This window comes from Salarias fasciatus, chromosome 7, assembly GCF_902148845.1.
Source record: "Salarias fasciatus chromosome 7, fSalaFa1.1, whole genome shotgun sequence".
Classification (NCBI taxonomy): domain Eukaryota; kingdom Metazoa; phylum Chordata; class Actinopteri; order Blenniiformes; family Blenniidae; genus Salarias; species Salarias fasciatus.
The window spans coordinates 6,502,405-6,528,877 of NC_043751.1; the positions used below are offsets into that span (position 1 = coordinate 6,502,405).

General features: G+C 46.5%; 3 protein-coding genes across 3 annotated transcripts; all 3 read left to right on the forward strand.

The window, feature by feature from the left end:
* Positions 1-1,550: 1,550 nt before the first annotated feature.
* LOC115391424 (lactose-binding lectin l-2-like) lies at positions 1,551-2,101 on the forward strand. The gene has a single exon (XM_030095674.1). It carries the CDS (start codon positions 1,613-1,615, stop codon positions 2,099-2,101), a length of 489 nt encoding a protein of 162 aa, XP_029951534.1. The 5' UTR covers positions 1,551-1,612.
* A 4,438-nt stretch (positions 2,102-6,539) lies between these two features.
* LOC115391523 (AP-3 complex subunit beta-2-like) lies at positions 6,540-11,203 on the forward strand. The gene is made up of 6 exons (XM_030095794.1): positions 6,540-6,551; positions 9,590-9,619; positions 10,224-10,338; positions 10,543-10,717; positions 10,884-11,043; positions 11,174-11,203. Exons 1-6 carry the CDS (start codon positions 6,540-6,542, stop codon positions 11,201-11,203), a joined length of 522 nt encoding a protein of 173 aa, XP_029951654.1.
* Positions 10,939-14,501, forward strand: LOC115391423 (AP-3 complex subunit beta-2-like). Its single transcript, XM_030095673.1, has 8 exons — positions 10,939-11,043; positions 11,170-11,257; positions 11,377-11,486; positions 11,561-11,789; positions 11,871-11,955; positions 12,060-12,157; positions 14,006-14,144; positions 14,292-14,501. The coding sequence occupies exons 2-8, from the start codon at positions 11,233-11,235 to the stop codon at positions 14,440-14,442; spliced, it is 837 nt and encodes a 278-aa protein (XP_029951533.1). The 5' UTR covers positions 10,939-11,043; positions 11,170-11,232; the 3' UTR covers positions 14,443-14,501.
* Positions 14,502-26,473: the final 11,972 nt, after the last annotated feature.

Sequence of the window (26,473 nt, forward strand, 5' to 3'; positions counted from 1 at the left end):
AGCATTTTATGATGTGTGTGTGTGTGTGTGTGTGTGTGCGTGTGCGTTCTTGTATTTCTATCCTTGTCGGGGCCAAATGTCCCCACAAGGATAGCAAAACGTGGAACGACGTGCCTTGTGGGGACCTTTTTCCGGTCCTAAGTAGGAGAAACAGTGTTTTCTTGACCATGTTGTTGTTACTGAAAAAAGTAAAAGTGCAAAAACATTTCTTAGGGTTAGGCTGTGTTGTGGTGTGGGTTAGGGTTAGGGTAAGGGTCAGGGTTAGGGGCTAGACATGAATGGGAGTCAATGGACGGTCCCCACAAGGATAGAAATACAAGACTGTGCGTGTGTGTGTGTGTGTGTGTGTGTGTGTGTGTGTGTGTGTTCCATTGCTCTGTTAAAGCGGTCAATACGGTGTTACAAATGAACTGCTTTCCTTTTTAACCTGGTGACCGACTTCCTTTGGCATGTCCTGCTGCTGCTGTTAGTGGCAGTGAGTGTTTGAATCAGACTCATTAAAGGTCTAACACAGTTTTTTGTCTGGTTTGTAACATCTACCCAGTGTTGCCAACTTGGCGACTTTATTTCTTCAAAATAAAACAGATGACAATGTTTGATTATATACATACACTCATTTTTTCTTTCCTCCTAACTCTGTAACTGCATGGACATTAAAGTGGCTAGGTTTGCAGCATCAACTTGCCTCTAAATTAAGTTGCGCCCCCCTAAAAAAAAAAAAGTCACCAGCCGCCGCTGCTGATGAGATATCTTTATTTACATCTGCAAAATAAATCAACTGTGATCCACTTCTTTAAGTTATCTTGAAGTTGATTCTTTTACTAAAAGTGGGCATTTCGTGTAGTTACTTATAGGGATTTGAGGCACAGTGTAAAGAAGAGATGTCAACTGAAGCAGGGTTTTATAGGTTCATAAGTAATTAACTAATTTAAATACAACCAGTGTATAATTGTCCTTAAGAATACACCACTGCTTTTAACAATTCAAGAAAAAAAACGAAAGAATGGATGTCTGTCATTTAGAAAGTAGAAGCTGTGGACAGTCATCTGTTAATCAAATTGTTTTTTTGCTTTGATACATTCATTTTCAATGCTTCAGGAAGCCTTCCACACTCTCCTCCTGTACGATTCTTTTTTCTTCTTTTTATTTGACTTTATTTGTACAAGTAATCTCACTGAGACAGACATTCATATTTTGAAGAGAGAACTCTTAAAGGGACACTTGTGTAATTAATCTGTGGTTTTTCTGTTGGCAGTGCCATGAATATTTTAATCCAGATTCCCCCTGAGCTAGTTTCAGCAACTTGTCCTGGAACTGCTTGCTTTGACCTAGTATTTTGACCTTTTGTTTGTGAGTCCAATCACCATGACCGTATCATCAGAGTAATCAATGGGGGCCGAGAAATTGGCGACGAGTCAAAAAAAAAATAAAAATTTGATCACCAGTTTTATTGACCTGAACAAAGCTGTTGATAAGACTCTCAGTGCGGCTCCGCCTCTCTCAGGGATATAAAACACTTTCTCCTCTGTGAGATTCAGTCTCCTCAAACGGCTCTGAACAGCTCCAGCAAGACATCAAGGCCTTCTCACTCAGAGACATTTGAAGCCTCAACATGATGTTTTTCCTCTTTTTGTGTTTCCTCGCTCTTGGTGCTGCGGCTCCCTTGGAGGAGAAAAACACGAAGCTCCAGCGTGGCGGTTGTGCACCGTTCTGGTTCAGCTTCAGTGGCCGCTGCTATCGGTATGTTGCCACAGAGATGACCTGGGCTGATGCAGAATTCCACTGTGTGTCACTGGGAGCCAACCTGGTGTCCATCCACAGTCAGGAAGAACAGAACTTTGTCAAATCACTGATTCAGAACTTTGACCCGGTTCAAGGACGCACCTGGATTGGACTCACCGACCTTCATAAGAATTTTAGATGGATGTGGTCTGATGGATCCAGGGTGGACTTTGTCTTTTGGAATACGGGAGAGCCAAGCAACTATGAAGGAGCAGAGTCATGCGTTGAAACGAACTACAGTGCGAATAAGAAGTGGAACGATGCAAAGTGCCATGAAACATTTCCGTTTGTTTGTGCATCACGCACAGTCTGCCCTTAGCAGCGGAGAAGAGCTTATCTGACTTGTGTTTCGTTCCATGATTTTAAATCCTGAAGATATAAGACTCTTTATCTTTGCCCTGAAATATGAGAGGTCTCTCTTTAAAGACTGAAAAAAAAAATCATTCCAATTGATTGAATGAATCTGTTTTGAAACTCAGGACAGTCTTCATTTTGAGATTGTATATGACAATTCAGTAATGTTCCTGTACACATGTGTTTGTATGTTCAACATGTGTTATTCACAAAATGAAATGCTTATAGTCATCTTTTACTTTGTTACGTTTGTTTGTTTTGTGCCAAATGACTTCTATTTGAATGTCTTATTCCTGCTTTGTACAGAATTTGAAGGAGTTCAGAAATGTTTTGTAGTTTTTTGAAGTCTTTCAAAATATGTTGTGCCTGCACTGAATTGAAGAAACTACCCAATCGTATTATACACTGTATAAGGAAAAAAAGAGCATTCCAATTCTGAAACTACCACTTCAGCTAAATGGAGCAGAGCGTTAGTTCTGACAGGCACGGAGTCAAGCTGCTGGCCGTTCCCATGCTCAGGGGCGGCCTTACACCTCACGTCAGGTGATCAGTCTCCTCCCAGCCAGATCAGCTGATCTATTGGGTGTGTATCTGAACCACCCCAGTCTACCCGAGCGTCTGGCCGTCATCTGCACGCTGCTGGTACCCACCTCCTCCCCAGCTCCTCCTGGTGTTGTGACTTGCCATGTATCCGTCTATCTCCTTCTCTTTCTGTTCCTGCACCCAACCAGAATAGCAGAAAGCCGCCACCTCTGAGCCTGGTTCTGCAAAGGTTTCTTCCTGTTAAAGGGAGTTTTTCCTTTCCACAGTCGCTTATGCTTGCTCATGTGGATCTGTTGGGTTGCTCTGTAAAGGGGTCCAGAATCAACCATGTTGTCATTGGCACTGCGTAAGCTGACTTGAATTGAAATTGTGCTTGCTCTGTTCCGGGGGTTTTGCAACCGCTCTCCCTCTCTCATGCTCGTCCAAGTCGGCACTTGGAAGGTGGGGAGGTTGCTCTCCCTGCCTCAGGGTTTTCCCACAGGCGTGGGGAAGGGGAGGGAGGTCCCAGAACAGAGCCACACCGCCAAAGTTCATATTGGCCACGTTTAGCTCGATCTCCATTGGTCGTCGTTTCCAGGCACGTAATCGTCATGTTTTACATCCAGCTGTTGTTATTATGTTGTTATCTTGCAAATCTTGTCATTTCATTCCCATGCTCTGATTGCAATAAATTTTGACAAAGTGATCCTGACAGAAATACATATTTATACTTTTGATTACTTTGAAAACAGTGTCATTCATTACATTCTGAATTTAAAAATACTGTGCATAAAGATCTGTGACAGTAGAAAGATAAATGTTAATTAATATGCATAAAGATTAGTTATGTAGGACTAGATGTTATTATCCCTCAGTAGATACCTATGGCACCGATGAGACACTGTGGCAGGCAAATAAGTGACAGCATCCCTTGGGTTGTCAAGTGGGCGCCCTCCTTCTTAGGTGTTTCGCTGACAGGCCCACGACACCTTCAGAGGGTTCAGCAGTGAATCCCAGCGTCCCAGGTTCACCCCCATCAGCCATCAGACATTTGGAGGCCCAGGTCAAGTCCTTCCTCTTGCTCCATAGTAGGACTGAACGATATGAGGAAGATATTGAATTGCGATATTTCCCCTCAGTATTGCGATTGCGATATAGAATGCGATAATTAAAAAAAATAGACTAAATTAAATATTTGTTTCAAAGTTTAAACATTTCTTTCCCATAGGGTAGTTCGATTTGTGAGAATTAAATAAAAAGGCATATGACTTGTAACAAACTGAACTTTATTAGAAAACTCATTAAAATACAGAACAAAATCTGTATATTCAAAATTTAAAAGTCACTGAAAAAACAACTGAAGAGACGTGGAATGAAGCACCTGTGAAATGGCTTTGGCCTGTTCCAGCACTCCAGAGACCATTTTCTCTTTTGATCCCCATCTTGTTGGGCTCTCTGTAACGAGGTTCTGCTCAGGGATGCTGATCCCTCTGCGCCTCAGTCAGAGCTGTCTTCTTTTTCCAGCTGTGGGAAAAGTGTCCCACCAGCTTCCTGCACATCCTGTTGCCCCTGAGACTCTTTCTATAATATAAATACGAATAACACATTTTTGTCATCATCATAAAACACACTACTGACTACATTTACATGGAGTCAATATTCGGATTAAGGCCAATATTCCGGTTTCTGAAACATTTGGAACGAGAATTTGGCACTCAGAGAGCGCAGACCTCCGCCGCAGCTCAAATCAGTCACCAACAACCATAAGAACACCATATATAATCACACAACATTGTGATCGGGGGTGTGATCGGAGCAGAGCGCTGCAGCATGTGGTGCTTCTCTCTGTCGCCCTGTCGCCCTCTCTTCCTGTGTGTGTCTGTTTATCTGAAAAGGAAAACCGAAAAGCAACATAATTACCTCCGTCAGGAGGTTATGTAATCATGTCGGTTTGTTGGTTTGTTGGTTGGTTGGTTGGTGTGTTAGCAAGATCCCAGAAAAAGTAATGGACGGATTGCAATGAAACTTTGTGGAAAGGTGGGTCTTGGGCTAACTTAGAATTGATTAAATTTTGGTGATGATCCGGATCACTGTCTGGATCCAGGAATTTTTTAAAGGAGTCTTTATCATTGAGAGATAGGGAGTCTTTCACATGGTTGGGCAGGCCCGCCGACAGGGGGCGACAAACGCCTGGTTCACACAGGACGCGCCGCTTCCGACGCGGAAGTGGGAAGTGCCGCGCACCGACTGTCAGATCGGCGCCCCTGTTAACCTATTGGTTCATACAGGAGACGTGGGGGACCGCCGCGTGCGTAGTGGCGCACGCCGTGGACCGCCAGTTGTAAAACTGGACAGAGCAGATCGCACCACACAGGAAGTCGGGAACGGAAAATACGAGAGAATCCGGTCAATTTTCAAATTAAAATGAAGGCGGAGGTAATAACCCATTTACCTGCTGAAACAGACAGTTATTTCTGTTTACATGATCAGGGATATTCCCATTCAAACCGCGGCGCACAGACGACACCATGACTGCATTTGCACTTCATGCCACTAGGTGTGCTGTTTGCACGTTTAACCTTATTTTACACAGACAACACAGAGGAAGAAGGGCGCTGCAGGCTCTCTCTGCATGTTGTGAGGAAATAAAAGTGTGAGCCGGCAAGACGTGGTAATATGTTCAATGATGCGATGCACCGTTTTTTCAATAAAAGAGAAGAACTGAACAATCGTTTTCCACACATTTTATGTACTTAGTAGCAGCTAAACTGTGTCACAAGTAGTTCATGTACTCAAAAGACCAAGATTCCTTGCAGATTGAACGTGCGCAGAACAGTATTTAATGTGCCTTTCGACCGGGATATTCCTCTCTTTCTCCCTCTCTCTCTCTCTCACACACACACGCACGCGCGCACGGAGCACAGCATTCCTTGCAGAGGACGTGTTGCTGTTCCACATCTTTTATAAATCCGCTGCCATTGTGCAAAACTGGGCTCGGTGATCACGGCGCTTCTGTCAGCGGCACCTTGTAGCAGTCTGCATGGCGCCCCTCCAATGTAAATTTGCGTCACATGACTGTCCTATCGCGCACCTTGCGATGTGCAAATCGCGTTTTGCAATATCGTGAAATTATCGCAAATGCAATATATCATTCAGCCCTACTCCATAGCCACTGACTCCCCTTCTCAGCAGCCCTGACAGCCTGCCTGTGAGCCTGACCCCGCACTCCCATCTCCCTAAGTAGCCCAGATGTTGAGGTGGCTACGAAGCCTCTGCAGCCTACTTCCACTGGGCATAATTCAGTGCTTTGTTTTCATTCCGCCTTCCTTTGCCATGTCACTAAACCTGTGAACAAGTGTGAGGTGGGGCTAAGGACAGGTTGAATAATGGAAAAGTTTGACCTGGGTGAAGTTTACGGTCAATGAAAGGGATCTGACCAGGTGTGAGCACACTTGCCAAGGAGGACACAACACAGGAAGTCGCCCTAGTAGTTTGTATTAAAACCAGTTCTGGCCAGAAATAAAATTCAGTTAATTAAAAGTTCAATAAAACTTGGGCTATATATATATATAAAAAAAATAAAACAAACGCCGGTCTCAAAGCTCCAAGGTACTCGATGCTGCTCCTGGGATCCGGTCCGGGAATCCCTCGGTCACGCGTGCCAGGTCCCACCAAAGGTGGCGTCTTCCTCTGCTCTGGCGCGTGTGTGTATGTATGACGTCACACACCCGTTTGCTCGCCTCGCTCTCTCCCGGCTGGGTCTGCACTCTGGAACCCTACGCGGAACAGAGCTGCAGCAGTAACCAGGCACGTGCCGTGAGCTCCAGGGTTAGGTAGGCAGACAGTCGCAAATTGCGACAGACACACCAATGACAATTTACATGTGGGGGCAGGTAAGTGCCAGCTTACTCTAACAAAATCAAGATCGCATCACACCATTAAAAAAGCTTCAACAATGACTTAATAGCAGTCCCAAGACTCTCCCATTTAACTTTATATCTCATGACCACACAGCGCATTCCTTGTTTGTGATCGAGACGCAAAATGAGTGAGAAAATGACAATTCGGACGCGGAGCTGTCTGCGGTGCTGAAATGTCTCTCTCTCTACAGGGCCCACACCCCAACACACATTTAATGAAAGAACACCTGAAAGCAACAACCAAAAACAACAAATAGGTTTATGCTCAAAGCTCTACTGCACACATGTGCTGCTCTTCTCGCCCCGAATTCATGCCATTCACACAGTTATCACAGTTAACAGATGTAGCATGAAGTGATTCTCCACTGCCCTCCTCCGCTGACTGGATTCCACAAGTGAAGTTGGTTCGCAGCTGGGTGAAGCTAGTTAGCAGGTGCGCTAACCGATAGCGGCTAACGTGACTTCATTCAGAGAGAAACCACATTTTCAGTAACACTGCTTAAAAACAAATAAACTCGCTTACTTGCCTTTATGAAAATGTCGAGAGCAAACAACCATGTTGGCAGATATGGAGTGGAAAGTGATGCTCTTTCATGTCACTGCTGCGACCCCCGCCGTCTGACGCCTCTTCCTTATTTCCTCAGTCTGCTCCCCGTCATTTCTTTTCCAGGTGGGAAACTGGAAAAAGCGGAGCCTGCCTTCTGTCCTGCTCCCATTCCGTCGATGCGACTTATTATGGCAGCCTATCACGCAACACGATCTTCCCATTTCTGAGAAATAATGCCGCACTCAAAGACGTGAATCACAGAGTGAGACCGTGGCCTGGGAAATGGCGATTCAATCCCACAATGCAACAGGGTGACGTCACCTGAAAAGGACCGATTCACTAATTCTCCGTGAACGTACGTAGAGCATTGGGATAGCAGAGTAACGTAAAAAAGGCAGAGTAGTGATTGATTTTTATATGGTGAAACTGACTGCGCCTCCGCGAACTCAAATCAATAGGTGCGTTTGACATGAGAAAGCCAGAGGCAGACTTTTGAGACTTTTGAGCCGCCCCGCCCAGATTTGGCCCGGCGTCACTGACACGTAGGACCTACGTAGGGCATCGAAAACTCGCAAGACCCAAACGAGATCGGTCACAGAGGTAGCCGCGGTGAGCTGCTCCAGAGCAACTCACCGCGGCTACCTGGCCCACCCCTCTGTTTCATACAGGCATGGGATTGGACCCGAGCCCACTCGTCATCAGTTTGATGACAACACGCTTTATTTGCATAAATAAACACCCAGTCCCGGCTCCAGCCCGTGTAGAGCTCCAGCCCAGTGTAGATTTGGCGGCATAGGTGCCGAAAAAGTAACGCAGCAGCACAAAAACGGAATCCACAGATCAGAGGCGCTGTTCTACCATGTCCAACAACGTATGATCATTAACCGCACTGCTAAAAAGCACAAATAGTAAAAAAAAAACAAAAAAAAAACAAATGATAAAATAAGCAGCTCTCACCTTTAGCAGAGCTGGAGTCTCCTCTTTTTTTTTTTTTGACTTTTGAATAGCACAACACTTCATATTGATCTGAGCAAGCCAGCAGAGTTTGCTGTTGTTTTTTAAGGACATAATAGACTGAAAACTTAATGTTTTTAATGAAATGCTATATTTTGACTGAGGGGGCGAGGCAGTCTGCACCCCCCTTGACGCCGGGTCCACACTTGCAGCAGCACGCACGCGTCACATCTAACTTAAAATTATTTTGTTTTTTTTTTAATTTTCTTGATTTCAGTTAACTGAATATGAATTGACACAATGTGGCACACGAAAGAAATTATGAATTCTTTTGTTTTTAAAAAGAAAAAAAATTACCCCTTTGACGGGGGGGGGGGGGGGGGGGGGGGGGGGGGGGCGTCTGTGAACCCCCCCCACTGTGGGAGTCATGACAAACACAAACATGGAGAACATAGCATTGTCCGAGTTGGAGGCAGACTTATAACTCCGCCCCACGGCTGCGCTGTCTACTTCGTCTAGCTCCGTCTACCTCTGGCTTTGCCATCGTGAACGCACCTATTGCTACGATATGACAGATAAAGGCAGAGCAGCGCTGTGCCTTCAGGAGAGGGCGTGGCCTTCACTGTAATACAGCACAAGGGGAAGTTACTTGTGCAGCTTCTCTGCTTGGCCAGGAGGAGTCTGTGTTGAGTCATTTTTACTGGGCTGTGAAAAGCACTAAATGCTGTCACTTTCAAACGGAAAGGTAGTATATATAGTACTATATCGGAAATTAAAATTTGAAAAATTATATGTAAAATAATAATAATAAAGCAATTGAAAAAAAATAGAAAAACTAATTATTAAAATGGAATGATTTCATTTTTTTCCTATCAGCCCAGGGTAGGCAGTGCCGACCCTGCCTACCCTGACTGTACGTCAGCGGTGGTAGATGACGATGCTGTGATAAAAATCTGGGGTTGATTTTCTGTCTCTGTGATATGCAACAACTGTTCTCACGCATTCTTATTTTTTGAGACCCTGTAAAAACCTTCCTGTGCCTGTTGTTTTCTCTTGCTTTCCTGACTTTTTTATCTGAAACCAACCTTTTCCTTCCTTTTTCCTCATCTCACCTCCATCCCAATCTTTTTCTTTTCTACGTCTGCCAGGATTTTGCGCTGCTTGAACGAGTCACAACAGTAGCTCAGTTGGTAGAGCGGGTCGTCTCATAACCGGAAGGTTGGCGGTTCGATCCCTGCTCCCGCAGGCGTAAAACTGGCGTTGTGTCCTTGGGCAAGACACTTCACCCACCTTGCCTAGTATGAAAGTTGTGAGAGTGAATGGTTGATGGTGGTCGGAGGGGCCGATGGCGCAGATTAGCAGCCTCGCTTCCGTCAGTCTGCCCCAGGGCAGCTGTGGCTACAATAGTAGCTTACCACCACCCAGTATGGAGTGAAAGGGTGATGTGATATTGCAGTGTGAAGCGCTTTGGGCTCTGTCAAGCAGGGTAAAAAGCGCTATACAAGTGTAGTCCATTTACCATTTACCAACATTAACGAGTGTGAGTCAGTTAGCGGCGAAAAGCCACACGTCCTTGAGCCTCCAACCCATGTAGCTGCAAATTAAAAAAAAGAAAAAAGAAAAAAAAAGATGAACCCAAGTGCTTTTGAACCCCCGCCTACTGTAGTCGCTGTCCTGTGCTTAGCTCAGCCAAAGCTACCTGAAAACACGGCACCCTCTCCCCCGGTCTCCACCATTAAAGAAGTGATTCTTGCTGCGGGAGAGGGCCGTCCTCCCTACACGTGCACGTGCACGTGCACTGCTGTGGGTGGACGGTGTCCACTCCCTCGAAGACATCGCTTCTCTTAATGGAAACTGCTCACTGTTTGAAAAAGAAAAGTAAAAAAAAAAAAGAAAAAAGAATTTCTGCAACTGGTCATGAAGGCAACACCTGGTGCAAAACAAACAAGCAAACAAACAAACAAACCGAAGAAGTTTGTGCTGAGTCAGCGCTGTTGACTGGCCTGCCGGCTTCATTGGGCTGACGGACACCAGGCAGAGGCGTTCATGGCCGCGCTCCCGTTATCTGCCCACGCGTCTCTGCTTGTGTCTGACGGGGCCGCTGGCCCGGGGCCCCCCCTCACCCTCTGCCATGTCTTCTGCAGGTGCCCGAGTGGACCAAGTGCAGCAGCCGTGAGAAACGCAAGGAGAAGAAGGTGGAGAAGCCGTTCTACTCGGACTCGGAGGGCGAGTCCGGGCCGACGGAGTCCGCCGACAGTGGTAACTGTGGTGGTGGTGGGGGGGGCAGGAAGGGCCGGGGGCCGAGGGGGGGAAGCTGGTTCTGGGAGAGCCAAGTGGGAGTGTGTGGACTACGTCCCGGGTGTCATGAAAACTCGGCTTTTGGCAGACGAAGCAGTCGCTTCATGTTTGACTCCTGCCTCCCTGACCCCCTTGACCTCTGACCCCTCCACCCCTTCCCCTCAGAGTCGGATTCGGCCAGCGGCTCGGAGAGCGGCAGCGGCAGCGAGGAGAGCGGCTCGGGATCAGAGAGCGAGGAGAGCGAGGAAGGCTCCGACTCCGAGGAAGAGGAGGAAGACGAGGAGGAGAAGAAGAAGAAGAAGAAGAAAGAAACGAAGAAGCCCGTTCAGGAGAGTGAAAGGTAGAACAAAACCAGAACCAACGCCCGGGGAGTTTTCTGAAGAGAGCACATTAAATCACGTCTTCCAGATTTATTCACATCCAGATCATGACCCATCGCTGCTGAATTCCTCTTCTCCACTCCTCCGTCTGTCTCACTCCATCTGATCGCTGTGTTTGGGTTTCAGTGAGCAGAGCAGCGAGGAGGACGAGCGAAAGCACGCGCCAAAGAGCAAACAGCGGAAGAGCGAGTCGGAGTCGGACGACGACGAGGAGAGCGAGTCTGAAAGCAGCCAGTCGGAGTCCGAAGACTCCGAGTCGGAGGTGGAGGTGAAAAAGAAGAAGAAGGTACGGATGAAGCCTGACAGAAGGAACCCCGTGGCACCACTGCAGCTTGAAACTACAAACGAGAAAAATTATGTTAAAAACCGATTTTTATGAAGTGATGATCCTGATTGGTCGATCTCTTTCCAGCCAGTTGAATCTAAACCTCCTTCGAAACCTGTGAAGAAAGAGAACAAGAAGGAGAAGAAGGAGATGTCTCTGCTCGACCTGGACGACTGTGAGTGTCTTCGTCTCCGGTCCCTTCTAGTTTAGCTTCTGGGACATTTCGCTGGATTTGGGATCAGAGAAGTGAACCGTTTCTTCCTGATTCTTCTCTGACTTGCTGCCCCTCCTCAGTCGAACCGGCTCCCTCCCCTCAAGTCACGCCCGTCAACAGCTTCCTGTCCAACAGCCTGGTGACGGACCTGGAGGGCCTGTCCCTGTCCGACTCCGTCCTTTCCCCGGCGGTACGTCTCGCCCCCCGCCTCCCCTCTCGCCCTCGGCTCTGCTCGGACTGACGGCCGTCTCTCTCCCCTCCCAGACCATCGCCCCGTCCAGCGCGCTGAAGAACTACGAGCTGCTGCACCGGATCACGGGGGAGGGGCTGTCGGTGGAGTACTGCTTCAGCCGCCAGCCCTTCAGCCCCGACGCCAACATGGTGGCCGTGCAGATGCAGTTCACCAACAGCGCCACCGCCGACACCAAGAACCTGCACATCGAGGACGCCAAGCTGCAGTCGGGGATGAGAGTCAAGGAGTTCCCCGAGATCGGTGAGTGATGAGGAACGCCGGCCGCCGAGTCCTGAAACCTGACACCTGGACGGCTCTGAGAACTCGCCGGGCTTTCCACAGAGCTGCTGCCTGCAGGGGAGACCGCCACGGCCGTCATGGGCATCGACTTCTGCGACTCGACGCAAGCAGCAAACTTCCAGCTGTGGTGAGAACGACTCACTTCTGGACTTGATGTATTTTCGATTTAAGAGTCTGTTAAGCAGTGAAAAGCTTTCATCTGACTGATGGAATGTTCCGGTTTGGTCGCAGCACCCACACCAGGAAGTTCTTCGTGTCGATCCAGCCTCCGGTGGGCGAGCTGATGCACTCCGTCTTCCTCACAGAGAACGAGTTTAAGAAGGAGCAAGGTGAGGCCGGCACGGGTGGAAACGGAAAGCCTGCTGAGCTTCTTCCTTATTTTTCAAAAGTGTTTGAGAAAGTTCAGAAGATTCGTACAAAATACAGAAAAAAAAGAAAATAACAGCTCCATCCAGTGGAACCTGCTCTCTTCTTCCTCTTCGCTCTCTCAACACACAGTCCAGAGGGGCCCAGAAAAAGTGAGCAGTTTCCACTGGGTGTCAGTGAAATGAGTATTTTCTCAGTAGGTTTTGAAACAGGCGCTCCCAATCCTCCAACACTTATTTTGGTGTTGTTTTTTTTTTTTTTTTTTTTAATTTCTAAATCCTCCAAACTGGTGGGCAGCATGTGTTCTGATGTGATGTTGGTTTTTCCAACATGGTGACTCTTTACTGTCGTGTCCCCCACATAGAGAAGCTTTTACAGAACCTGGGTAAGTTTTCCTCTATAGCTCCGTCTGTACGTCCACCTGTCCCTCCACCCCCCGCCCCACCACCACCATCTCTTTCTTTTGGCCCCCCACCCCTCCTCGTTTCCAACCTGCTGCCCGGCCACCGATCCCGACTCACTTCTTGAGCACCTAAAGAGGAAACTCCAGCTCACAGCTGCACCGCTCCGCCTGCTCTCACAGCCCGACGAGGTTCTACAGTGGACTTAGGAAAAAAAATCCTAATTCTGATTTATTTCTCAGAAACACAAGATAAAAGAAAAATCTCCTGAAACCAATAATCTGAGATTTACTTCTAAATTTTGACTTTTTTTTTCAGAATTCTGACTTTTTTTGTCCTAAATTCTCAGATTAAAATCAGAATTATCAGACAACCTAATCTTAATTGCAGCTTTTCGCTCAGAAAGTCAGAATTCTGAGTGATTTCTTGCTGAAGGTATTCTCAGATTTCTAGTTTCTTTCTCAGAAATCTGAGTTAGAATCTCGGAATTTTGGAAAAATGTCAAAATTCTTCGAAACAGCTCAGATTTCAGACTGTTTTATTTCTGAAATCAGAGTCTGAATTCCAAATTGTTTCTTGGATTTCTGAATTTGTTCCCTCAGCATTGTGAGATCAGATTTATAATTTAGATTTAAAAAAAAATGAAACGATAAAAACATAAAGACTTCTGACATTAATGTCAGAATTCAGAGAAAGTAAGGAACGGATATTTTGGGGGTTTGTCTCTCGACGCTCAGTAGGAACCAGACTGTGAGAGCAACAGTTCACTGTTTTTGTTTCTGTCTGAAACCGTCCGCTGCAGGAAGTATTTTACTGTTCTGATGTTTCCCACATTCTGAATCCAGTTTTTAATTTTTTTAATGATTTACTGCCCCGCACACAGTAGTTCTTTCTGAATACAGTATGTGGAGCCCATGAGGAGCATGCAAGGTGGTGAAGCTGGTGTCAAATTACAAGATCTACAATCTCATTGCTCTTGAAAGGATGACGTTTCTACTGATAACTCTAAGACTTTCTCTTTCTTCTGAGAGTGTGATACTGCAGGGAGTAGCTCCCTGTTCAGCCCGACGAGCATTACATGATGTATGTGAACGAATTGGAGATTCAAATTAGACATTTTGATATTTAATAAGAAGTGGTATTGGTACTTGGTAGGTCACTACTAATATTTGTGCATAAAAAATGTGGAACAATACTTTAAGCAAATATTCCAGATGTTTGCAGCATTGAGAGCTGATAAAGAAGCAGTGTCTTGACTCGTGTGTTCGGTGGGAAGCATCAGCACATTCACTGTTATTGGTGGAGTCAGTGAAGCAGAAGCCGAGGTCTGCAGTTCGTCTCCGGTACTCTGCTTGTCCGATCTCCTCGTCAGTGACGTCTCCGCTCCCGGCTCGCTCTCTCTGCTCGCAGGTCAGCTGATGGGGATGAACGAGATCACGGAGAAGCTCACGCTCGATGCAAAGTGCCGGAACGAACACGCCATCGTTCAGAGAGTGACGGCCGCCGCCAACCTCAGCAGGGTGCCGTGCGGCTCTGACCGGGAGTGCAGGTGAGGCGTGCGATCGTCACGACTGGTCCCTGTTTTTACGTGTTCATCAGACGATCTGACCCGTTTCTCCTCCTTTACTCTGCGACTTCTGATCTGCTGCTTTGACCTCAGTCCTCCCCTTCCTCCTCCTCTTCATCCTGTCTACAGGTTCGCCGGCAGGACGGTGACCAGCAGCAGCTTGGTGCTGGTCACCGTGGTGACGGGGGAGGACGGATCGGCCCAGCTGACGGTCAACTGCGAGAAGATGGTGATCGGCACCATGCTGGTGAAGGACATCCTGCTGGCTCTGACGCAGTGACCCCGCCTCCGACCCCGCCCCTCCCCCCTCGCCTCGTCCGTGTAGCGTCGCCCGCGTTCCTCTTCGTCCGTCGGGAAATTTCCAGAGCGTTCGGAGCCGGAGGGCAGGAGAACGAGCGCAGCTCTGACGTTGTTCCATCCCGCGGGATTTACTGGGTCAGACTAGGAAACCAAAACCAGCAGTTCGTTCAGAAGCCCCGACATCCAAACTTCAACCCTGCTCTGAAGCTTTCAGGGTTTTCAGAGGATTTGGTTGCTCATTTGTCAAAATGAGCATATGATCTTTCCATTTAGGAACTAATGCTAAAAAAACTGATTCTAATTTAACAAAATATCACAAACTGACAGTATGAACACGTCTAAATAATCTCTGTTCTTTATTTTGGTACTAACTTCATGCCTAAACTCACTGGTAACAGCAAAACATCTCCGGAATTTGAATGTTTGCACGACATGTGATAATTCTATTTAACTGAGATCAGCATAACTTGAAATTGTGGGCAGAAGGAGACAAGAAAAGCTTTGTGATGTGCTGTTGTTGCAAAAGCAGCCTGTTTAACCTTACAGTACCAGTTTGCACCACAAGGTGGTGACTTAAGTCACTGAGAATGAATAGAAGTGGACACTGGGCTGTGACATGTTGGACGCTTTTTTATTCAACCTACAGAATCAGCGTTTGCGCTTTTATGCTTGCATGTCTCTCTCCCAATCTGAAACCGTTGCATCTAAAAAACAAAAGCCAGAACTAAAGCGACACGAGGTATTCGAAGGACAAATACTAAAGCCACGTAATAAAATATCTTTATCTCAAATTGATCTGTTAGGCAACAAATGAGCAACTAAATCTGCTGAGGAGAATCTGAAAGCTTTGCACTCACAGTTTAATTCAGTCAAAATTAAAGTTTGAAACTCAAATTTAAAGTGATGAATCGCTTCCGCTTTTTAGAAATCAGTCCCTCCTTTTTTTGTTAAGTTTTAGCTTGTTAGATATTATTTTTCCCTCTATTTTAAAATGTTAAGAGTTGATATATTCCCCTGAAAGCAGGTGACTGTAAAACACATCCAGCTGAGATCAGTCCTGAACGTCTCGTTGGGAGTCTCCACGACTCTGCTGGCTCCCAGAATCCTCCACTTTGAAACAACAGATGCAGTGAACGGCTGATTGAACCCAGAGGAGACCGTCCACACGTCCATCACAGTCAAAACTGAGCGTGTATAAATGTTGTATTGCAACATGAAATATAAGATGTGGTGTGTGTGTGTGCGTGTGTGTGTGTGTGTGTGTGTGTGTGTGTGTGAGTGATGACACTGACAAACATGAAATAGCTATTTTTTTTGTTTTTCTCACACCTTACTTGAAATTGTCATGAATTGTCATCAGAATGAGAAGTTATCGGATCAAATTTTTACTTTTGTTGCCTGAGGGAAAAAAAAAACTTCAGCTTTGTTACTGTATAATATTTTATTATAATTACACATAAATTCACAGCAAGGAATTGCACAGATCATCCCCTTATGGTAGTTTTCTATCATTTCACCCACATAACATGAGAAAAACTTAAATGAACATTTCCTAGGGAACTTCCTCATAGGAAAATTAGCTGATCTCTGAGATTCTATCTCGCCTTATGAATGGCAGCTTCTTCCAAATTTCTGGTCAGAATTTCATCAAATTTTGTTTTGAAACTGTGCTGACTTCTAAAATTTGAAGTAAAGTGTGACTGACAGTCCTTCACTTCCCTTGATTACAGGCGAAAGCTCATTTTTTGGACCCTGCTGCGTCCGGCAGCTGCATGTTTCTTAACTTTTTATCTTCTGTTGAAAAATGTAAGTGACACACTCTAGTAGGATGACTGCTGGCCAATTTTTCTTCCACCACCTGACTTCTCGGCTCCGATGTTTCATGCCGGAGGTGTTCTGCCGTCGATGTAAAAGAGAAACCGCCGGGTTAAAGATCCACCGCGTCACAGCTCACGCCGGGCCTCGTGTCATCCGCTTCCAAATATCCAAAAGTCGCTCTATCATACCCTGTGTGTGGTTGTGAAATGTGATCCTGAGGTATTACAAGTTTATTTATTATACAAATAAAAGTACGGAAACCGTCTCTGCTCCTGTTCAGTGAACGTCGTGAAACCTGTGGCTGTGTATGAGGAGGCGTTACGGTCCCGACATCTCCCTGCTTCAACACACCTGAGTCCCATGAAGTTTCCGTCACCGAGATGAGCGGAAACCTGATCAGAAACCACTCATCACAATCAGCTGTGTTGAGAACATAAGTTACAGTTGTGGCAGGGCAGGGGATTTTTAGTTTACATGTGCAGACAATGCCACCTGGGGAGTTTTGCCCCAGGAAATAGTAAGGCGCATGGGTGCAAAAACTAGCACAGGTCACACACAGGTTCATTTTCACAGATATTTTTGCATATTTCAAATGTTGGTTAAAGCTGGGGTTGGCGATCTTGGAAAACTAGCATGTAGCACGAATGTAGCATCTCCCCAAGGCTCTGCCTAGCTCCCACCCCATTGGAGGAGCTCCGTTGGGAGCGGAGACGCGGAGACGTTCCGCACGCGGTGCGCGCAGCGCTTCCGCGTCCAGTGCGTTCCTGGCGTAACCTGTCTTCAGCGCTTCGTTTCTCCGTTTTTCTTTATTTGGACTACGCCAAGTTATGGCGCACTCACCGGTAAGTAAAGCCCCAAACATTCTTCTCCGCCATTCTGCAACGACACTCCGTCCTTCTACGCACGCACTGAACCAGGGTCAGTGCATGCCATTGACATGTACGCGCAGGGGGCAGGTCGAGCGGCGAAGGGATTAAAACTACTTTAAGAACACGCCATGAATTGCTTCCTATCGGGTCATAAAGATCATTTTAACCAGTATTTAAAAAAATGTATCTCATTCAAATCGCCAACCCGAGCTTTAAGTACATAAGTTGTTCTTGATTCTTGAACCTGGACCGGAAAGCCAGCTGAGGCCAGAACACTGGGGATCCTGCTCTTGTGTTTCCAGTTTCAAAAAGGACACAAGGGACAAGAGTCACACATGAGCAACTTAAACAGCCTATTTGCAGCACAACATAGTCATGATTTGCAGTGACTGATCACTCATATTTTCCTCAAACTGTCACGAATGTAGACAAACTAAAACAAGAAACATGACCATGAAAGTACCTGGCACTTTGGGCCTTCGGGTCTTTATTGGAAATGAGAAGCAGTTCTCAATTAACTTACCTGGTTAAACGAAGCTAAAAAATGCATAACTCATAACAATATGCATTAAACTTCATTTAGTAATAATTCTGTTGTTATTTCTGATATGAAAACACCTTTTCTTTGTTGCATTTCTATCAGCAGCTACACATCTGATATTTGCTCTGATGGACTGCAGCTACACACACATTCTCACTGTAATTCATGAATGGGTGCAGGAAGCCTTTGGTTTGTCTGTCAGACTGTACAACTCTACTGTATACGTAGAATATGAGCAACAACTCTGGACAAAATATCCTGCAGTCTTGGTCAGTTTATAATGTTCTTTTTTTTATTCTTTATTTGCACATTTAATCAATGCACACGAACACACACACACACACACACACACACACACACACACACACACACACACCTTTTTTTTTTGGGGGGGGGGGGTTAATTGAATTGTGCCTAGAAATTAGCTCTTTTTTTCTTTTGGTTTAACCAAATTGTGCCTGGAATGCAGCCCTCTTTTTTTCTTTTATATCCTAAATTTGTTGTGAATTTTTTCTTCTTTCCCTCTGTCTTCTTTTTCTCCGTCCCCAGTTTCCTTTCGATTTCATAATTTCTGTCCTACTGAGCGAACTGGACAGAAATTACTTTTTCCAGCTCTTCCGGCTCTTCCCGCTGCAACAGATGAACAGCTTCCTCCACCAGCTCCACCGGCTCGACTTTTTAACTGACTCCACTGGCTCTACTGTCTCCACCGGCTCTACTGTCTGCACCGGCTCTTCTGTCTCCACCGGCTTTTCTGTCTCTACCGGCTTTTCTGTCTCTACCGGCTCTTCTGTGTCCACCGGCTCTTCTGTCTCTACCGGCTCTTCTGTGTCCACTGGATCTACTGTCTCCACCGGCTCTTCTGTCTCTACCGGCTGTACTGTCTCCACCGGGTCTTCTGTGTCCACCGGCTCTACTGTGTCCACCGGCTCTTTTGTGTCCACCGGCTCTTCTGTCTCCACCGGCTCTTCTGTGTCCACCGGCTTTTCTGTCTCTACCGGCTTTTCTGTCTCTACCGGCTCTTCTGTGTCCACCGGCTCTTCTGTCTCTACCGGCTCTTCTGTGTCCACCGGATCTACTGTCTCCACCGGCTCTTCTGTCTCTACCGGCTGTACTGTCTCCACCGGGTCTTCTGTGTCCACCGGCTCTACTGTGTCCACCGGCTCTTCTGTGTCCACCGGCTCTTTTGTGTCCACCGGCTCTTCTGTCTCCACCGGCTCTTCTGTGTCCACCGGCTCTTCTGTCTCCACCGGCTCTACTGTGTCCACCGGCTCTTCAGTGTCCACCGGCTCTACTGTCTCCACCGGCTGTACTGTCTCCACCGGCTCAACTGTCTCCACCGGCTCTACTGTCTCCACCGGCTGTACTGTCTCCACCGGCTCTTCTGTCTCTACCGGCTCTTCTGTCTCCACCGGCTCTACTGTCTCTACCGGCTCTACTGTCTCCACCGGCTCTTCTGTGTCCACCGGCTCTTCTGTCTCTACCGGCTCTTCTGTGTCCACCGGATCTACTGTCTCTACCAGCTCCACCGGCTCGTCTGTGTCCACCGGATTTACTGTCTCCACCGGCTCTTCTGTCTCCACCGGCTCTACTGTGTCCACCGGCTCTTCTGTGTCCACCGGCTCTTTTGTGTCCACCGGCTCTTCTGTCTCCACTGGCTCTACTGTGTCCACCGGCTCTTCTGTCTCCACCGGCTCTACTGTGTCCACCGGCTCTTCTGTGTCCACCGGCTCTTTTGTGTCCACCGGCTCTTCTGTCTCCACCGGCTCTACTGTGTCCACCGGCTCTTCTGTGTCCACCGGCTCTTCTGTCTCTACCGGCTCTTCTGTGTCCACCGGATCTACTGTCTCTACCAGCTCCACCGGCTCTTCTGTGTCCACCGGATTTACTGTCTCCACCGGCTCTTCTGTCTCCACCGGCTCTACTGTGTCCACCGGCTCTTCTGTGTCCACCGGCTCTTTTGTGTCCACCGGCTCTTCTGTCTCCACCGGCTCTACTGTGTCCACCGGCTCTTCTGTCTCCACCGGCTCTACTGTGTCCACCGGCTCTTCTGTGTCCACCGGCTCTTTTGTGTCCACCGGCTCTTCTGTCTCCACCGGCTCTACTGTGTCCACCGGCTCTTCTGTGTCCACCGGCTCTTTTGTGTCCACCAGCTCTTCAGTCTCCACCGGCTCTACTGTGTCCACCGGCTCTTCTGTCTCTACCGGCTCTTCTGTGTCCACCGGATCTACTGTCTCTACCAGCTCCACCGGCTCTTCTGTGTCCACCGGATTTACTGTCTCCACCGGCTCTTCTGTCTCCACCGGCTCTACTGTGTCCACCGGCTCTTCTGTGTCCACCGGCTCTTTTGTGTCCACCGGCTCTTCTGTCTCCACCGGCTCTACTGTGTCCACAGGCTCTTCTGTGTCCACCGGCTCTTCTGTGTCCACCGGCTCTTCTGTCTCTACCGGCTCTTCTGTGTCCACCGGATCTACTGTCTCTACCAGCTCCACCGGCTCTTCTGTGTCCACCGGCTCTTCTGTCTCCACCGGCTCTACTGTGTCCACCGGCTCTTCTGTGTCCACCGGCTCTTTTGTGTCCACCGGCTCTTCTGTCTCCACCGGCTCTACTGTGTCCACCGGCTCTTCTGTGTCCACCGGCTCTTCTGTCTTCACCGGCTCTACTGTGTCCACCGGCTCTTCTGTGTCCACCGGCTCTACTGTCTCCACCGGCTGTACTGTCTCCACCGGCTCAACTGTCTCCACCGGCTCTACTGTCTCCACCGGCTGTACTGTCTCCACCGGCTCTTCTGTCTCTACCGGCTCTTCTGTGGCCACCGGCTCTTCTGTCTCCACCGGCTCAAGTGTCTCCACCGGCTCTTCTTTGTCCACCGGCTCTTCTGTCTCCACCGGCTCTACTGTGTCCACCGGCTCTTCTGTCTCCACCGGCTCTTCTGTCTGCACCGGCTCTTCTGTGTCAACCGGCTCTTCTGTCTCCACCGGCTGAAGTGTCTCCACCAGCTCTACTGTCTCCAACGGCTCTTCTGTCTCCACCGGCTCAAATTTCTCCACCGGCTCTACTGTCTCCACCGGCTCTACTGTCTCCACCGGCTCCACCGGCTGAACCACTTTCCCTGTCAACAGAAAATGTAGAGTCAAAGTAGTGAGTTTGAGGAATTTTTATACACTGTTTAAAATAACAATCAGCAAATGAAGCTGCTCTGATCTGCTCTGATTTTGAGGAAACAATCAAATTGAAACGTGTGTTTGCGTCGTGCAGGTTTGGTATCGAACACCGTCAGCTCACCTGGCTCCACTCTGTTTCGTGCCATCGCCGCTTTCGCTCTGGCCTCTCTTGGTCTCTGCACGTGTTCTGCTTCAACAAAAGAGAGAAATCAAGGAAGAAGTCAATTTCACATACAATTTGAGAGAAAAGAAAAGATTTTTCTTCCTTGATGAGTTTCCTTAGCTCAGGAGGAGAACTTACCAGAGTCGCCAGCCAAAGTCCATCCACGGCATCCCTGAGCCCATAATCCTAGACCCTGTGGGCGCAGCTGGATGTTTTCATCCCCTGGGTCTGGTTTGGGTTCAGCGGCCTGAGAAACTCTTGATTCTGCAAGAGATCAATCAAGGAAAAGCCTCATTATCACCACTCAGATGCAGCAGCACATCACAAAAAAAGGCAGAAATTAATTAATTTCAATTAATGCGATTAAAACTGAAACCCCTAATGAAAGCATGTGTCCTGATTCAACAAAAGAGAGAAATCGAGGAGACCTTACCAGAGTCGCCAGCTGGAGTCCCTCCACGACGTCCTTCAATGGGCTCCACCAGTTGAACAGGCTCTACCGGCTCCAGTGGCACCACTGGTGCTGCAGGCTCCACCAGCTCCACCTGTGGCGCTGGTACCAATGGCTGCACTGGATCCACTGGTCTGACAGCCTCCAGCGGATCCACAAGCTCCACCGGCTGAACCACTTTCCCTGTCAACAGAAGATGTAGAGTCACAGTAGTGAGTTTGAGGGGTTTTTACACACTGTTTAAAATAACAATCAGCAAATCAAGCTGCTCTGATCTGCTCTGATTTTGAGGAAACAATCAAATTGAAACGTGTGTTTGCGTCGTGCAGGTTTGGTATCGAACACCGTCAGCTCACCTGGCTCCACTCTGTTTCGTGCCATCGCCGCTTTCGCTCTGGCCTCTCTTGGTCTCTGCACGTGTTCTGCTTCATCAAAAGAGAGAAATCAAGGGAGAAATCAATTTTACATACAATTTGATAGAAAAAGAAAAGATTTTTCTTCCTTGATGAGTTTCCTTAGCTCAGGAGGAGAACTTACCAGAGTCGCCAGCCAAAGTCCATCCACGGCATCCCTGAGCCCATAATCCTAGACCCTGTGGGCGCAGCTGGATGTTTTCATCCCCTGGGTCTGGTTTGGGTTCGGCGGCCTGAGAAACTCTTGATTCTGCAAGAGATCAATCAAGGAAAAGCCTCATTATCACCATTCAGATGCAGCAGCACATCACAAAAAAAGGCAGAAATTAATTAATTTCAATTAATGCGATTAAAACTGAAACCCCTAATGATAGCATGTGTCCTGATTCAACAAAAGAGAGAAATCGAGGAGACCTTACCAGAGTCGCCAGCTGGAGTCCCTCCACGACGTCCTTCAATGGGCTCCACCAGTTGAACAGGCTCTACCGGCTCCAGTGGAACCACTGGTGCTGCAGGCTCCACCAGCTCCACCTGTGGCGCTGGTACCAATGGCTGCACTGGTTCCACTGGTCTGACAGCCTCCAGCGGATCCACAAGCTCCACCGGCTGAACCACTTTCCCTGTCAACAAAAGATGTAGAGTCACAGTAGTGAGTTTGAGGGGTTTTTACACACTGTTTAAAATAACAATCAGCAAATCAAGCTGCTCTGATCTTCTCTGATTTTGAGGAAACAATCAAATTGAAATGTGTGTTTGCGTCGTGCAGGTTTGGTATCGAACACCGTCAGCTCACCTGGCTCCACTCTTTTTCGTGCCATCGCCGCTTTCGCTCTGGCCTCTCTTGGTCTCTGCACGTGTTCTGCTTCATCAAAAGAGAGAAATCAAGGAAGAAATCAATTTTACATACAATTTGAGAGAAAAAAAGGTTTTCCTTCCATGATGAGTTTCCTTAGCTCAGGAGGAGACCTTACCAGAGTCGCCAGCCACAGTCCATCCACGGCATCCCTGAGCCCATAACCCTAGACCCTGTGGGCGCAGCTGGATGGTTTCATCCACGGGGTCTGGTTTGGGGCCAGCGGCCTGGGAAACTCTTGATTCTGCAAGAGATCAATCAAGGAAAAGCCTCATTATCACCATTCACATGCAGCAGCACATCACAAAAAAAAGACAGAAATTAATTAATTTCAATTAGGGCTGGGCGATATGGCAAAAAAAATGATCACGATTTTTTTTTTCATACCATTGAATCTCGATTAAAATCACGATATGCTATATTGTTTTTAAACCAGTTTTAAAGCATCTGCACTGAAAACTAGAACTACGTAATAGTTTAACATTTTATTAACAAATCAAGCAAATAGCAATGCAAATTAAATAATATAAACATAGAAAAATATAAGCACAATCTGACTTAACAGTGCAGTAAATGGGAAAAAAAATCTAGCACCAAGACAATAAAATCCTGCGATGCATCGTTTTTTCAGTAAAAGAGAAGAACTGAACGATCGTTAGTTAAAGTGTGACAGTTTACAGCCCTGAGGATTTTTGTTGCTATAAAAGATTAAAAAACTAAAGAAACCGCCTGGGGATAATGAAGGTGCTTTAGAATGTAAACATTATTTTCAAGTTATGATACTAAATATGCTGCTGCCATCATTAATGCTTGCATCAAATGTACAAAATTTAAATAATCTAGATTGGACAGATTAGATTTAAAATGTAACGGTGCAAAACTACAATAAAATAAAAATATAGACAAAATTAATCATTTTTCTCCTCTTACAATGTTGCTCGTATGGTGCAGTGGCCTGAAAAGACAGCACTGGCTACGTTTACGTGCAGTCAATATTCGTGTTAAGATAAATATTCTGGTTTCTGAAACATCTGGAATAGCCCCAGGGAGATCCTCATTCAGACCACAGCCACAGGCGACGCCATGACTGCAATTGCACTTCATGCCACTAGGTGTGCTGTTTGCATGTTCAACCTTATTTTACACAGACACCACAGAAGAAGACCGGCGCTGCAGCCGCTGCAGGCTCTCTCTGCATGTTGTTAGAAACAGAGCGTTTGCGGCAAGAAGTGGTGATATGTTCAATGATGCGATGCACCGTCATTTTCAGTAAAAGAGAAGAACTGAACGATCGTTAGTTAAACTGTATCACAAGTAGTTCCTGGACTCAAAAGACCAGATTCTTTGCGGATCGGTGTGCTAGCAGCGGTGAGTTAGCAGCGGTGAGCTTGCAGCGGTGCGGGTGGAGCAGCCTGTCCTGTCAGCAGCAGCCTCATCTTCAGAGGATAACGCCAATACATGGCTGACTTCATCTGCTTCGCTGCTCCACGTTCAGCTCCATCTCTGTTTACTTCTCAGACAACTTGCAGGCGGAAGTTGAGCAGGAAAAAGTCGACTGTGTCACGCACATTTCTGCCATGTCTGATCGAGTAAATGTGCTCACAGCTGATCACCGTGATCGACTGGAAATTAATCGCGATCACCAATCACGATCATATAATCGCCCAGGCCTAATTTCAATTAATGTGATTAAACCTGACAGCCCTAATTAACACTAGGAATACCAGGATTTTCTGGCCTCCCTCGGAAACCCAGATGGGCCAAGATGGTCCAGTGCTTTATAAGCCTGGTGGGCCTCCAGGCTTTACTTGCTCCCCCGCCAGGCTAAGCGTTGGTGTTTTTTTTTTTTTTTAAATTGTAAATATGTTTTTTTTTATGAGCCAAAACAGCGATACCAAAGACGGTCTCCAGAGCGTTTAATGGCATCTGGAGATACGGTTGCAATGGCGACACCTTCTGGTCGATACGTGAACACACAGGGGGTCCGAGGTGAGGCGTGTTTTCATCAGAGAGCCGCAGCTCGTTGATGAGGCAGAGTCGGTGCGAGTTAGCATGGATGTTAGCACGTCGTCAGAGCAGCCTTCTGTGAATCGCGATGGTAAACATCAAACTAGCGGATTTAATCCAAAATGGTTCGTGTTCTATCCTCAAAATGATTCACTGTCCAAAAGGTGGAACTGCGGTGCTTCTGTTTAATAAAGCAGCCACGAACAACATGCTTCATCAGTCTGGGGATTCCCTTCATGCACATTCTTCTTCTACTGCTTCACACGGCACTATACATCTAACAGTAACACTGCGCCCTCTGCTGGACTGAAGGAGGTACTGCTGGACTGCTGCACTGCTGTGAACTCCATATAAACAACAAAAATACTCAAAGAACATAAGAATATTATTAACTGTAAGCAATCTAATAGTTTTTCTTTAGTTTTTCATTCAGAAAGTAGACGAGCTCAGACAGTCCAGCAGATACCTCTTCAGCCCGAGTGCCCTGTTTTTACACCTTGATCATGTTTGCACTTTTTTATTTTTGTTAATTTATTTTACCTTTAAATGTGAACAGCAATGCCTTGTTTTAAGATGCATTAGGATTTAACTTAATTGAAAACAATTGATATTTATTTTAATTGTATTTTTTGTGTTTGTTAAAACTTTATTTAAGATTATGCCTTTTTGGAAGATTCTGCATTTCAGTAATGTTCATAAATACTTACAATAACACAAAATAGTCAGAATTTCCAAATTTCTGTCAACCTAACTTTTTTTTTCACATAAACACGGTGGGCTTCTCTGTCAGTCCAACCACCGGGCTTAGCAAGTTTTCTGGGGGAAACCCTGCAATGAATAAGATTCGTCGGGAGCTGCCCTGATCAGCCAAGCAGACTGAATTCTGTGCATCATCAATATGTCACAGGAAGAAATGAAAAACATAAACGGCATCGACCTCTTACTTCAGTTTTACATTAGATGTTGATTCAGTGTTATATTTTCTATAAGCACATACAGCACCTTGCAGAAGTATTCATCCCCCTTGAACTTTTTGACCTTTTGTTAAATTTCATACTGCAAATATAAATATATAAAATTGGCAGATTGGATTGCACTCAGATAGACTCTGTTTAGTCATTAGCTCAACATTTGATCATTGAGGAAACAATCAGACAACTTTTGAAGCCACTATGAGAAAAGAGGGTGAATAATATTGCACATCCCACTTTTCAGGTTTTTATTCCTAACAAAAAGTTGATAATATTGTATAAATTTCATTTCACTGCACAATTGTGTCCCATTTGATGTTGGTTCCTCACAAAATATGCCAATTTTATAACTTTATGTTTAAAGTATGAAATTTAAGAAAAAGGGCAAAGAACTCAAAGGGGGTGAATACTTTTTCAAGGCACTGTACATACTATGTTATAACAAATATTGTTTTCATACACAGGACCCATAAATACACTGGAAGAAATATCTCTTATTTTTGTAACTATGAAATACACACACTAATAAAATGTGCAAACTCCCCAATTCTCGTGCAAACTGATACCTTACATCCACAACAAAGTTTTCTCTTCTGAAAATGCTAATTTGTGTCAAACTGATACAAACTATCACATGAAGAGAGTTTTAGAAGCATCAGCTGAACATTGGCGTGTGTGCTCCACTTCTCCCTCTGTTTGGGCCACATTCCTGCATGATGCATTGCGTAGCGCAGGGGTGGGGAACCCTGGTCCTGGAGGGC

What these genes read in the sequence shown, in the direction of transcription:
- LOC115391424 (XM_030095674.1), top strand. Translation starts at nt 1,613, where the DNA reads ATGATGTTTTTCCTCTTTTTGTGTTTCCTCGCTCTTGGTGCTGCGGCT.
- LOC115391523 (XM_030095794.1), top strand. An exon ending in ATTTACCAACATTAACGAGT is followed by an intron (nt 9,620 to 10,223) that starts GTGAGTCAGTTA and finishes TGTCTTCTGCAG; the next exon opens with GTGCCCGAGTGGACCAAGTG. An exon ending in AGGTGAAAAAGAAGAAGAAG is followed by an intron (nt 11,044 to 11,173) that starts GTACGGATGAAG and finishes CTTTCCAGCCAG; the next exon opens with TTGAATCTAAACCTCCTTCG.
- LOC115391423 (XM_030095673.1), top strand. Translation starts at nt 11,233, where the DNA reads ATGTCTCTGCTCGACCTGGACGACT. An exon ending in CAAGGAGTTCCCCGAGATCG is followed by an intron (nt 11,790 to 11,870) that starts GTGAGTGATGAG and finishes GGCTTTCCACAG; the next exon opens with AGCTGCTGCCTGCAGGGGAG. An exon ending in CGAGTTTAAGAAGGAGCAAG is followed by an intron (nt 12,158 to 14,005) that starts GTGAGGCCGGCA and finishes CTCTGCTCGCAG; the next exon opens with GTCAGCTGATGGGGATGAAC.